The sequence below is a fragment of the Coturnix japonica genome, chromosome 1, assembly GCF_001577835.2.
Source record: "Coturnix japonica isolate 7356 chromosome 1, Coturnix japonica 2.1, whole genome shotgun sequence".
NCBI classification, from domain to species: domain Eukaryota; kingdom Metazoa; phylum Chordata; class Aves; order Galliformes; family Phasianidae; genus Coturnix; species Coturnix japonica.
In genome coordinates, this window is record NC_029516.1 from 169,587,386 (window position 1) to 169,600,710 (window position 13,325).

Consider the following 13,325-nt stretch of genomic DNA (forward strand, 5'->3'; position numbering starts at 1 on the left):
TGCTTTCTTTCCAGGTAAGATAAAGACACTGTCTGAAAGGATATCTTCCATGTAAGTGTATTTTATCTGCAAGCAAGCCACAGCTTACTTGCCCCCACAAGGAAGGTAAATTTAGGAGGCCACCTTTGTCTATCACTAAGAGGATGTTTTCAGAACTCTCAATGATTCTCAAGGCTTTCAGATACCATTATCCTTTTAAAGTAATACAATTGATCAAGATATTCCAAACATTTTAAACATTGCATCCCAGATTCTGTTCTACTCCACATACCAAAATTTATTCCATAGTCCTCAAGTACAGGATCATAGAATCACAGAATGGCTTGGGTTGGAAGGAAACTCAATGAGCATCTAGTTCCAGTCCCCTGCTGTGGGTACTATTGACAATCTTTAAATTGGACAATAGATCAGGATGCCTAGGGCCTCATCCAATGTGGCCTTCAGTTCCTGCAGGGATGGAACGTCCACAGCTTCTTTGGGCAGCCTGCACCAGCACTTCACCACCCTCGGTGAAAAATGTCCCCCTGTCATCTAATCTATATTTCCCTTCTACGGCACTGAGCTGAAAATTTGTGTTCAACTTCTGACAGGCCAAGGAGGCCCAGGACATTCTGCAGATTCATTGCATTGAATCCAACCAGTGGCACTTGATTTCATACATAGACTGTGCTCCCTTTCTTGATATATGACTTTAAAATTGGCCTTTTTAGGAACACTTGTGTTTCACCTAACACAGCCTGCCACTCTTTTCTCTCTGACCTGCACAGACAGCAGGATGACTCACACCGTCCCATTTGCCCTTTTGAAGGACTGCTACAACATTAGCTCTCTTTCAGTTCTCTGAAATTTCCTCAGTGCTCAAAGGCATTCTGAAAACTCAGCATGACAGACACAGATGCTGATCAACCAGCTCCTCTAGGAACCAGATAAAAAAAAATAAATCAAGGCCCTCACCCCATCACATAATTAAAGATAGTTTTGAGCTTTATTCGTATAGAATTGCATTAGATTCGAAATCCTCGCTACACTTTGATTTATCTGATTTCTTTCCACCCATTTAAACTAGCAATGAAGTTTCAGGAAGATTGTGGTTTTCCACAGCCCTTTTTGACAGATATTTATCTGCTGCTGGGACAGATGAGTAATGGCATTGCTGGAGGTGAAAAATCAGGGAAGACGCTGATTTTTAATGGCTTTTGTTACTTCAGAATTTATAGCTTTAAGCAGTTGCAATTTCTTTCCACTGTAGGCCTATACATGCACTCACATCCTTATGACTCAACTAATTTCTCCCTCAGCCACCTTATAACAAATACACCTAGGAATGTCATACCATATCTAAACTTTCTCTCAGAAATGCACTTCACCACACTGCTTAAACTACAACAGATCTCTAGACTTCATAAGAGAGACCTTAATATGACATCTCCAGGCATGTTTTTTATAATGTTAGCTCTGCAGATACGGCTTTTCTGTTTAAAAATCAATATACATTTTCAGTGTTCAGTGTTTTTATATTCTTATGTGTTTATCGACAAAACACACAGAAATACCTCACTGTGCAGTGCAGATTTCTGCTTTGGAAATATAATAAACGTATCTATTTGTCAAGTATTTAAATTTAGTTTAGAACTGCATTTGCCGATATTTTTTATATGCTATCTTAGGTAACATTTCTCATTTCTAAATGAACACTGAATATAGATGTAGACAGTGCATACATTTCAGCATTTTTAAACACTCAACTGACATTTTGAAGGTGTAAAATTGCAATCTTATTTCCCACTTCTACTTAACTTTTGCACTACTACTGAGATCCTTAATATCATTGTAACTGGCACTTCTCACTGTGCGCTCTTCAAAGCATATTTCAGTAAATAGGTTATTAGTCTGTATCTTAGTATTTTTGTTTTCGTGATGGTTTTAAAGCTTGCCTGCTTTTCTGTGTCTAGTTTCCTCATCATGAGATGTGATAAAAACATTTGATATTTTATGTTCATTACCACAGATAAGAAAAATGTTTTTGTTTTGAAGCATTGTTTCGCAATGGTAAAAATGAGTTCTATTTTAGCACTTCCCCCTCACCTTGCTCCCCCCCATCCCCTCATATTATTTAATTCCCATTAATGGCAAGCTATGAACTAAATGTTCCCAGTCTGTATATGCTAACAGAGCCACAATTCTGCTTCGCAGATGCAGTGTGAGAAGTGTATACTGTGCTCTGAGTGCAACCAGTTAAACTCTGCAAAATTAAAAACCACTTCTAAGAATAAATTATTCATCAGTTTCAGTCAGAATTCATCTATCACATTAAGCTGCATAAGGTGACTTTCTAGACATGCTTGAGACTCACCAGCTAGGTCAGATTCTTAGAGTAAAGCAGTATCTTGCAATATAAAACATGCATGACCAGCATATATTTTTTTTTCAACTCCTTTAGCATACTTGAGGTTACCGTAGTCATTTGACTTTTAGTTGCAAACTTAAATAGGGACAGAATTTAAGAGGAAATGTTTATAGCATACCTTTCTAAAGAGCTTTCTAATGCTATACAGTGAGTTGTTGCTCCTGCAAAATTATTTTGCAAAAATTATGCTAGACAAAATACTGACCCTCTTGATGAGAAAGAGCTTTTCTTCTCTACACAAGAGTTAAAGGCAAGAGCAGAATGGGTGTTATAAGGTGAAGTGAAATGATCCCCTGGCTGTTTCAAATATAACTGCATAAGAATAAAAAATTATGGGAATGCTGAACGCAAACAGGAAACTAGACATTATTATTGTGATATGGCATTACTATGGCACGATGCATAGCAATGCCAGTTGTGGAATTCAGCCCAGGTGAACCAAATTAATTTGCCCTTTTTTCCACTTTGTTTTCTTGCCGTCTTTGCAATGCCATGCCCTATCAAAGTGTGATAGTAATTCCTCAAGGTTGACTGGACCTAATTTATGTATTACAATTGATTCTAAATTAATAACAAAAATGAAAAGCAATTTTCTGCAATGAAAAACATTTCTTTTTCTAAAGAGAAAAATCCAGCATGTCAAGGATGGCTTTTAAAAAGTCCTGTCTTGAAAATGATCATCTTTGCTGCAAGCTGATTACTATCATCTTCAGAATGATTCATTTTCTAGCAGTAAATTGAAGTTCCTCTTTCTCATTTATTTAAATGTATGGGTTATTTTAAATCTACATATTACTTGCTGTTGCCAATTGCAAATGTGATAACCGAGTTGAATCACTGCTTTGTAGGCCTTCAGTTTGTCAAATTTCTTCCTGCAGTACTTTCCTAATCTGTTTCCAAAAACATTCTTACCTACATTTTCAGCAGTCAATGTCTCGGACACATATCACTCCCTTTTAGTGTATACATGCTCTCAAGCCAGTGTTCCAGTGGCTTTTATTCTGAACTGATCAGTTCATTTTGAAGAACATAGAGTAAGTTCCCCTTTGCAGCTCTGCTCATTACTGACTAGAGCTGGCTGATTTAGAATCATAGGATAACTGGAATTGGGAGGGACTCACAAGGATCAGTGACATTAACTCTTGGCTCCACAAAGGAGCACCCAAAACCCAAACCCAATGTCTGGAGCACTGTCTTGATGTTTCTTGAACTTTGGCAGCTCAGGGCTATGTTCACAGCTCTGGGCAAGCTGTTCCATGCCCACTGCCCTCTGGGACAGGGCCATTCCCTCACCCCCAACTGCCCCTCCTCAGATGCAGCTCCTTGTTGAAGTATCACAGAATAGAACACTTCAGGTTTGTTTGGGTGACAAAAATAGATTGTTTTCTGCTAACATAATCTTAATACCAGTGAAGAAAAACTCATTCGTTAGTACTTTTTGAAAATTGGGATGTTGTCCAAGCTCTCAGAATGCCCCCAGATCCCAGTTAAACTCTAAAACCAATAAGGGATTTATTACTGAAAAATTATTTCTAAACAAAATTGTTGCCTACTGAAAGCTGCAATGCTAAGCATGAGGGAAAAGTCTACTTTCCCACATCAGCTGAGGGGATTAGGACTGACAGAACCAAAAGGTTGCCCTGTTTCTCCTATTTCATTAGACCAGCATTATCTAATCACACAGAATCACAGAACTGTAGGGGTTGGAAGTGACCTCCAGAGATCACTGAGTCCAACCCCCCTGCCAAAGCAGGTTCCCAATACCAGGCTGCACAGGTAGGCGTCCAGGCGGGTTTTCAATATCTCCAGAGAAGGAGACTCCACAACCCCCCTGGGCAGCCTGTTCCACTGCTCTCCTTAGACTACCAGTGCAGACACAATGTCCAAACACTAAACAGGAGTAAAATAAAGCCAGCCTTGGTCTTGATTTGCTAAAGATAATGCAGTAAATAAGCTGAAAGACCACATCCTTGAGCGCTACAAGAAATTAAATGGAAATTTCATGTAAAGCTATAAATAATGTTTAAAAATACGTAGCTGGATTATGTGCTGCATTCTGGTGAAAGCAAGCAAGTTAGGAAGTGCAAGAAAGGCAATAAACAAGTGATAGTACCTCAAAAATAAAATGCCAATATAATAATAATTTAACAGAAACAGCAGCAGCCGCTACCTCTAGGCAGCTCTGACTTGCATGAAATCACTTTTCACATAATAGATAACTCAAGGTCTCTGTGATCTGGATAAAGATAAAAGGATAACTTTCATGTAGAAATAGCACAAATAATTTTATTTTTTTTTTCCCCCTGTACTCAGAGAGGTGGCTTTTGAACTTCTGAATAAATGCTGTTTACCTTTCCAACTTTTCCTCCTTTTTAATATGGAATATACATTACTATCAATACCCATCATTTTTTTTTGTTTTCCACAGCTTTTTAAACACTTCTCTCTTTTTGACAGTACTTTCTGGTACTGTGTTAGTGGCTCTCTAGTATCCACAATTTCTACTGATATGTTTTCTCTGAACAAATTCTCCACAAGCTTTCAACGAGGGAGTTTAAAGTTCTTTTGACTTATGATTCATATATCAAGGAGTGAAATTTCTTATGCTCCTCCAGGAAGAAAAAGGCTCAATATGTTGAGTGATGCATTACATAAGAAAAAATCTTCAAACAATCACCAATTTTATTTTTCCGTTTGAGCATAAAGCTCCAAATGGTACTGAAAATACCAAAATACCACAACATGTTTTCAAAACAAAACATTCAGCAATTTCAAACATTTTGCACAGCTGGAAAACTCTGATAACCCTTCCCATCTTAATTGAAACTATTAATATCCCTCCCAGGTTTAAACTGGACTTGCAAATCTATTGAACCATGTGGTGAGCCTCTCTCCTGAAAAAATCCCCACTGATCTCTATACCAATTACTAAAACCAGTTAATGTATAGATCTTAAAAATAGATGAAAGCCTAATTCATAGTAACAGAATTCTATTTTATTTATTTCTATTTTTGTTTTTTTGCCTTGGAAAGCAAGAACCATCAAATGTAATGCCAAACACCCATATTCTTTCTACCCAAAATATAAAGCTATTACACATGCACAGGAAGGGACATCCTTCACTGAGATAATGCCCTCAGAGGAACTTAAATAGCATGGTGCTTCAACACAGTGATAAATCCAAAGGAATATGCTAATCTCATTTAACCTAGCTAGCATCCATGCAATATTTTTCAGACATTCAGATTTAAAAGAAGGATTATAAGGGAAATGAAAATATGAAGTAATTTATTTGGCACCTGAAGGAAGCCAAATGCATAAGATCATTTCAGTCTTTTTTCCTAATCACAGCATCGCCATAAACTGTAGCAGTTGCAATACTTTCCCAAGTCTCTTCCAGCCTTCTCCCCTCCTTCATCTTTCCTTTTAGGTCTCAGCAGTTTTTTTGTTTGTTTGTTTGTTTGTTTTCTTTTGAAGAAAATATAATTCAAAATAAATGAATGAATAATCAGAGTGGATATAAGGAAAAAGTTTTTTTAAAGTAAGAGTGGTGAGGCACTGGAACAGGTTATCTATAGTTGTGGTATGTGCCCCATCAGGGTCAGACTGGATGAGACTCTGAACACCTGAAGGAGCTGTTGGTGTCCCTGTACATTATAGGGGGTTGGACTAGACAGCCTTTAATGGTCCCTTCCAACTCTGGATTTGATTCTACAATTCTAACAAAGTGGGATTATTTATTTTCCTCTTCCAGATACCAACTGTGCAGAATGACTGCACCAGCAGGCAACAACTGCTGCTCCTCAAAATTCACAGCCTCCTCTGTCCCTTCTTTTCTGCTTTCCCATGCAGACCCCAGAGTTGCACACCATGTGCCTCAGGTCCCCATATGACATCCACAGTTATAGATCCAGGAATAGTTTTGGCATAATTACTCCCTGGTAGAATAAGAACAAAGAACAAAGTTTTCCAGTGATTAGTTTTATTTTAAGTGCCAAATTAGGGCTGCTTTGAGCTGTCAGAAAGTCACACACTCTGAGTAACATTACAAAAGAATTAGGCTGTTCCAAGGAATCTTAATTTAGGTCATTGAACTGAAGCAACCAGATTCTGCAGTTGCCTTGGAAAATGTTGACCTGGTACTTCTGTACAACTTTGTTGGGACTGTACACCAAGTTCCTTTTGCTCCTTTCAACAGCTTGCTCCAGTACAACCTCAGGTCAAGTGAAATCTAGTAAGGTGCAAGAAACAAAATGAGAACACAGACCTTGCTTAAACCATTGCATCCTACTGTCAGGAAGCTTGTGCTTTCCAATGCTGACAGGTGACTGAAGGTGAACAACAGCCAGTGGCACAACAAGCAATTTATAACTGCAGAATCATTAAAGTTGGAAAGGACCTCTACAATCATCTTGTCTAACTGTCAGCCCATCCCCACCATGCCCACTAACAATGTCCCTCAGTGCCACATCTCCACAGTTCCTGAATACCTCCAGGGACAGTGACTCCACCACCTCTACGGGCAGCCTGTTCATAATCTTTTGTTTCTCAGATCTAAGATGTGATTGGAATTAGAAGACATGAGAGAACTTCCCACACAGTGCATGCACTAAACACATATTTTCAAGCATCTTCCTTAATTTATTTTTTTTCTTTTATATTTTACAGAACATTTTCTTTTAGAAAGGGAGAGAAATTTTCTTGTTTGCTGAAACAGCTTCATAGATAGATGCTTCCTCTTCTCATAGAAGAAAATAATGGCAAAAATTCCTGGGAGAGAGTTTGATTGCGTTAAATACTCCTAGATCAATACTCCACTGTAACTCTGATATAAACTGGACAATAAGAAAAAAAAATACTTTTGAATTACAATTTATTTTAGTCTCAGTGCTGCAAAAACAACTAACATTTGTTCTAAGTAAGGAAAGAGGAAGTTCTTAGCAAAGAAAAAAATGTAGTAAAGGCACCCAGTCAGAAAGCTCTTAAATGGGAATAAAACATCTACAGTTCTGCAGAAATAAGGACTGAAAGAGCAACACTTCCTTTCAAAGATCTCTACAGGCACCTGAGGGACACTCATTTTGAAAGATTTACTTTCTCCTATTGTAAGTTGTCAGAAGCTGCTGAGGCTGCTGAGGGTTGACTATTGATTCATGCACTCTAAGATCTCAAAACAAATGCTTATTCGATATACACTTTTAAACTTTGCAAATATATCTTTTCTAGGGACCATTTCTTGAGCACTTCCTTACAATCTGTTGTTTTTGAACTAAATAAAGGAGGCCTTTCCTGGCACTGCATTGTCTTATAATCTCCTTCTTGAGAAGCCAAAGCACGATGCTGCAGGAACAATCAATACCTAAAAACTTAAAAGAAAAAAAAAAAAAAAAAGGAGAAAGCAGATACACTACTGACTAATAGTGAAAATTTGATTTCCCAAACATATAAGCTGTAATCTCAGTCAAAACAAGACAAAGAGATACAAAAAATAAGATATTGAGTCAAATTAAGTCCTTGCAACATTTAGGATAATCCCGTTCTCACTTCCCTTTAGCATTCAGTAAAAGGTACTTCTTTATGCTTTGCCAGCTACATTTTTACAAAGGAAATGACTGCTGAAAACAGCACAGCTAATAGTACAGTAGGAATCTTGTGTTAGGGTAACAAGGGGCCAATCAAGTAAAAAACTAGGTCTGAAACAGAATTTCAAAACAGCCTGTCTGACAAAAACTTATATATTTTTATTTGTATGTAGACAGAGAATATAAATAAATGCTGCAAAATCAAATAATTATGAGAAAATAGCTTTAGTAATCATAAATGTCTACTTTTTCCTTTAGCATCTAAAGAACAGATGGGCAAAAAGTACTGAGGTATGAACTCAGACATTGACCTCGACATGAATCCAACGTAAATCTACAAGAAACTGTCTTTCTTACTCTTAATAGAGCAGAATGGAATGGAATGGAATGGAATGGAATGGAATGGAATGGTTCAGTTGGAAGGAATCTACAGCGATATGTAATCCAACTGTCTGACTTGTTCCAGGCTAACCAAAAGTTCAAGTGCATTATTAATGGCATTGTCCAAATGCCTCTTGAATGCTGATAGGGCATCAACCACCTCATTAGAAAGCCTGTCCCAGTGTCTAACAACTCTAAATTTTTCCTAATGCCCAACCTGAACCTTGTACAGCTGTGCCATTGGCTTGTGGTTTGTCATTAGAGCAGAGCCCAGCATCTCCCTCTGTTTTCCCTACTCAGGGAGTTATGGGGAGCACTGAGGTGACCTCTTAGCTTCTTCATCTCCTGACTGGACAGCAGAAGTGCCCCAGGTGTTCTCAACCTCTTCTCCCAGACTCTGTCTCCCTTCTGCTCTTTTACCAGTTTTGTTGCCCCCCAGTGGGTTCTTTCAAGTACTGGGTGTGTTTATGTTGTGGAGCCAAGAACTGCATACAATATTCAAAGCGAGGCCACATCACTGCTAAATACTGCGGGAGAATCGGTTCTTCACTATTCTATGATGAGCTATTGATATTGGCTTATATTCCATTAACTTTTAAGAAAACCCTATTTTCATCCTGTCTCTTGATTGACCTGGATACATTTTTCAAGCCCTAAAATAAAGAAAACTAACATTACCACATGAATGCAAGTCATTTTTTGTACATTTTCCTTCTTACAAGCATCTTTAATATTCAATATAGAGTAAAATAATGTCTTACTGCAAGGTATCTATTCTAAGTGTGCACTTGGGCATTGTAACCCATTACAAACTTCCAAGACTTTGTCTACACCTGGATCTGCATTTTATGTCCACAAGTTGACAGATAAACTCACACATTCTCTGAAGTAATTGAAGGAAATAAAAATCATCTTTTTTTTTTTTTTTTTTTTTTTCCTTAAAGAAAACTTGTTAGAATTATTTTAACTGTGTATTTGTTTTACCTAAGTAGACTTCTATGAGAGCTCTAAATGAACTCATATTTAAAAACGATCCTCATGAGTTCAGCGATGAGAGAATAGCTGATGAGTGGTTGGTACAGTGGAAAAAGAGTAAAAGGATAAAAGCACATCAGTGATGGGCTGGTCGAGGTACAGTTGCAACTTCTGTAAATTCTGGGACAGCAGTGACCACAGCTCTGGGTTGGATCTACTCCAGATTCATCCCCTTTGTGAGCTCTCAATAATGTCTTTTAAGCTCAAAACCCCAAATCTTGTTAAACTATAAATTAGGACACAACATTTTAAGTAGAAACAACTGGAACACGTGATATCAAGGAGAGCAAAAAACCTTTCTACAAAGACTCACTGCTTTCATGAAGTAATTCCTTGGTAACCCAGCTGGGTCTCAGGCAGCTTGATGATGTTGCACTGACTTTCTACCTGTCCCCTAAGCAATGTTTCCTCTGAGTATATCTCAGAACCCTCTGCTCCTCTCCAGCTCCACGTGGGACACATTCTGCCAACATGAGTGCAACTGTTCTGTTACCCCAAGAGAAGGAGCCATCCATTTTACCTGGAGTGAAATCACATCTAAGCCACTAACTCTCTCCAGGAAGACATCCCACAGATCCTGTGATATGTGGATGAAAGTGTCTTCCTACAGTTAAGTCAATGGTGTCCTCACCAAGCATTCGTACACTGGCAGACACTGTTATATAAGCAGTCCCTTAACACCCTGCCTTACAAAAGTCACAACACACAAAAATTCAATTTATCTTTTACGTTGTAAACTCATTTCAATTATGTCGATAATTTCAGAATGTGGACAAAAGTGAAGGAATTGTCTTATGATTCTTGGGATGCAGAGTTCTTTAACTCAGAGAACTGGACTAAAATGGAAATTTAATTACTAGCTTTTTGATATAGGCAAACTACATTTTTTATTTCTCAACAGCAGCAACTCTAATAGATTTTGCAGCTTTGCTATTAAATACAGAGAGATGATTTTCCATCTAATTTCTAAAAGAAGTTTTCTGGAAGAAAATGGATAATCAACATGGAGAATGTCTTTCTTCTGAAAGTGCTGTTCATCTAACATAAATGACAGCTACTTAGAGGCAATCACTTTTATTTCATGCCTCATACAAAAAGCAGCAGACACAGTACCCTGCCTTTGAGACAAAACACTGATACATGTGACAGAACATTTCAAGCAGTAATAATCAGAAGCCACAGATTCAGCTGCTTCCATAAAACAACTGAAGTGTCCTCCATTAAAATCTGCAATTTTGTTTTCTATTGTTCTGTTTTTAACTGATATTATATGAGATCATACAATGAATAATAAATTACCTGCGTAAGAAAGGTACAGCAGAGGCAAATCACGTTGGTTTTGCGTCATGTACAGTGATAACTAACACATATATTAAAAATAAAGCGGTTTTCAAAATTTCACCCAGAAGGCATGTGTTCTGCTCAGTGACCTTTGGAAACTCTAGCCCAATGAATAACTAGTGATGCATGAATAACTTAAGAGACAGTAGATAAAAAGTGCCCGTAACCTTAAACGTTATCTGTTATGAGGATGGCTGTAGTAAAGAGATATATTGCTCTTTTGTAATTTGCCTGAGTGAGCAAATCAATGAGAATATAATCTTGAATCCCTATAAGCTGAATGGTTACGAAATTCATTATCTTGGACAATTAAAAATATAACATGCAGAAAAAGTGCAATGAATTGCATAATCCAAGCATCTAATTTAATGGTAGTTTGCTACCTTACAGGCATTTGCTCATATGGCAACAGTCACATCTTGATAAATCTGACCTTGCATTCAAACATTTTACTCAGAAGGAATCCTAACTGTGTTTGCTTCAAGATTATAAAGCTTCCTATTACCAGCATGTTGGTAGAATATTGAAGGCATTCAGCAATGACAATTTTGCATCCATTTGGAATCCCTTTAAGTATTATGACACATGACAAAGCTTAGACTTCCTTGCTCACACAATATGCTGCCCATCTAGTCCTGGTTTTGTAGCAAAAGAAGTTTATACTGTAAAGAAAATAGTCATGTAAGCAAAAGACAAGGAAAAAACTCCAAATCTAGGAAGACATGATGCAGTACAACCTTTATATGTATTTATTTTGTGCTACATTTAAATGACACTATGAACAGAGCCTTTGGTGCATGCTCTGTTTATACTTCACATGATTCAGACTTGCATAAAGATATTCCTTACATGTAGAGATAGTCTACAGCTTTTATGTAGTCACTGAAACTTTAAAAACACTTCTGCAATTTTTATCTTAGAAAGTAAGACTTCATGTCTTCTTTGAGCATGAAAGGAAATCTATCAGGTTAAAAGAGAGCGGCTTCTACAATTCCAGGACAGAAAATAAAAGGGAGTTTTCATACTACATAGACTCTTCTCAGTGGTCTAAAACCTAACTAAGAATCCAGAAAAGCATTCTAGATTCTGCTCTGCAAGTAGCTACACCTGAAATATCTTAAAAATATGATAAGCTTATCCTGTTGTATCAATCACATTTTCATACATTAGGCTTGAACATCTTTATTAAAAATGTAAATGACTGTATTCTTAGACACTTTTCATTTCATTAACAACCGTTATTATTTTTTTTATGTAAGAGAAGAATAAGTTACACTTACCCTTTCCAATGTAATTTCTTCAAATTCATATTCAATTTCTGTTCCATTGACCTAAAGAAAATAAAATCAGAAAATTGCTTAAATACACAAGGAACTTAATTTGGAAGGGATATTGGATAGATATTCCAGTATAATCAGTATACCGAAGCACACTTTTCAACACAGAGGTTATAAGTATCTAAATCATTTCCTTCCTGGCTCTGCTCTGCTTTGAACAGCAGTGCAATCAAGCCTACAGTCTTGAAAACAGTACAAGCTTCTATGTGAAGCACTGTGATAATGGATAACAAAGGCACTGACATAATATGAGTGATATCTGATGCAGTATATTCATGGACTTTGTGCAACTCTTTAAATATTTTCTGAGCTAATAGTTTGATGTTACAAACAGAAGACTTCTTAATTTTTTTCCTCACAAACTGAAGAAAGATTAATTATTCATTGTCTTCTGATCACCAATTTACTATGCAATAAAAAGTCAGAGAGGAAATTCATAGTATTTATGTAAAAATCACTAAATGATATGTACTCTGAAACATATCTTGTTTACTATATTAACCTAGGGCAAGAACATGACAGAGGACCTTTGCAACAGACAGCTGAAGAGCAAAAAGGCAAAGAATGTTAATGCAATTCTTATGCTGTGTTTCAGTGTCAAAATAAATTAAACTACAAAACATGGAGCACCAAAATAGATTGTGCTGGACAAGAAATCTATCAGCTGAAGACATGACACTGATCTAAGCAGTACTCTGAAATCTTGTTCCCATCTGACATGGATTTTTTCTGTCCCTCTAGGCAACACACTTAACATGCGTTTCATTGGTTTCTAAATCTCTTAAATGAGCAGAGTGCTGAATTTGAGAAAGCTACAAAGTTGGGAGCTTTCTCAAAGGGAAGGACTTTTACACTTAAAATCTCAGAGGAATTTCAAAGTTAGATACAGTTAATCAGCAGTTTTTTGATTTCATGAGAAAATATCAATGTGTCAAAAAATACAAGATGCTGTCCATTAATCATACTGCTTTATAGTTTTCATGATGATAGGACATTTCCTGGAAAATATTTCTGCTCTATTGTTTTACTTAATTTATACTTAACAGGGAAAAAAAAAAAACAAAAAAAAAAAAACTAGGAAGAAAGAAAACAGATGAAACTTTAGGATTGTCCCTTAAAAGAAAAATTGTATTATTTTTCACAACAGGAATACTATCATCCCTCCCCATTACTAAATGATAATAATTTTGTATGAATTTTCTAGAGGCAATTAACAAAAAATACTAACCACAGTCATTCTT

The 13,325-nt window shown here is 36.8% G+C and overlaps 1 protein-coding gene across 26 annotated transcripts in view; it reads right to left on the minus strand.

Annotated features, from left to right (window-relative positions):
* Positions 1-13,325, minus strand: part of DLG2 (discs large MAGUK scaffold protein 2) — a 964,547-nt gene that overhangs the window by 348,418 nt on the left and 602,804 nt on the right. For all 26 annotated transcript variants that reach the window (XM_032442247.1, XM_032442245.1, XM_032442250.1 and 23 more), the window contains one exon: positions 12,028-12,078. In XM_032442247.1, coding sequence (XP_032298138.1) covers positions 12,028-12,078 — 51 coding nt within the window. The remainder of the gene's footprint in view (positions 1-12,027; positions 12,079-13,325) is intronic.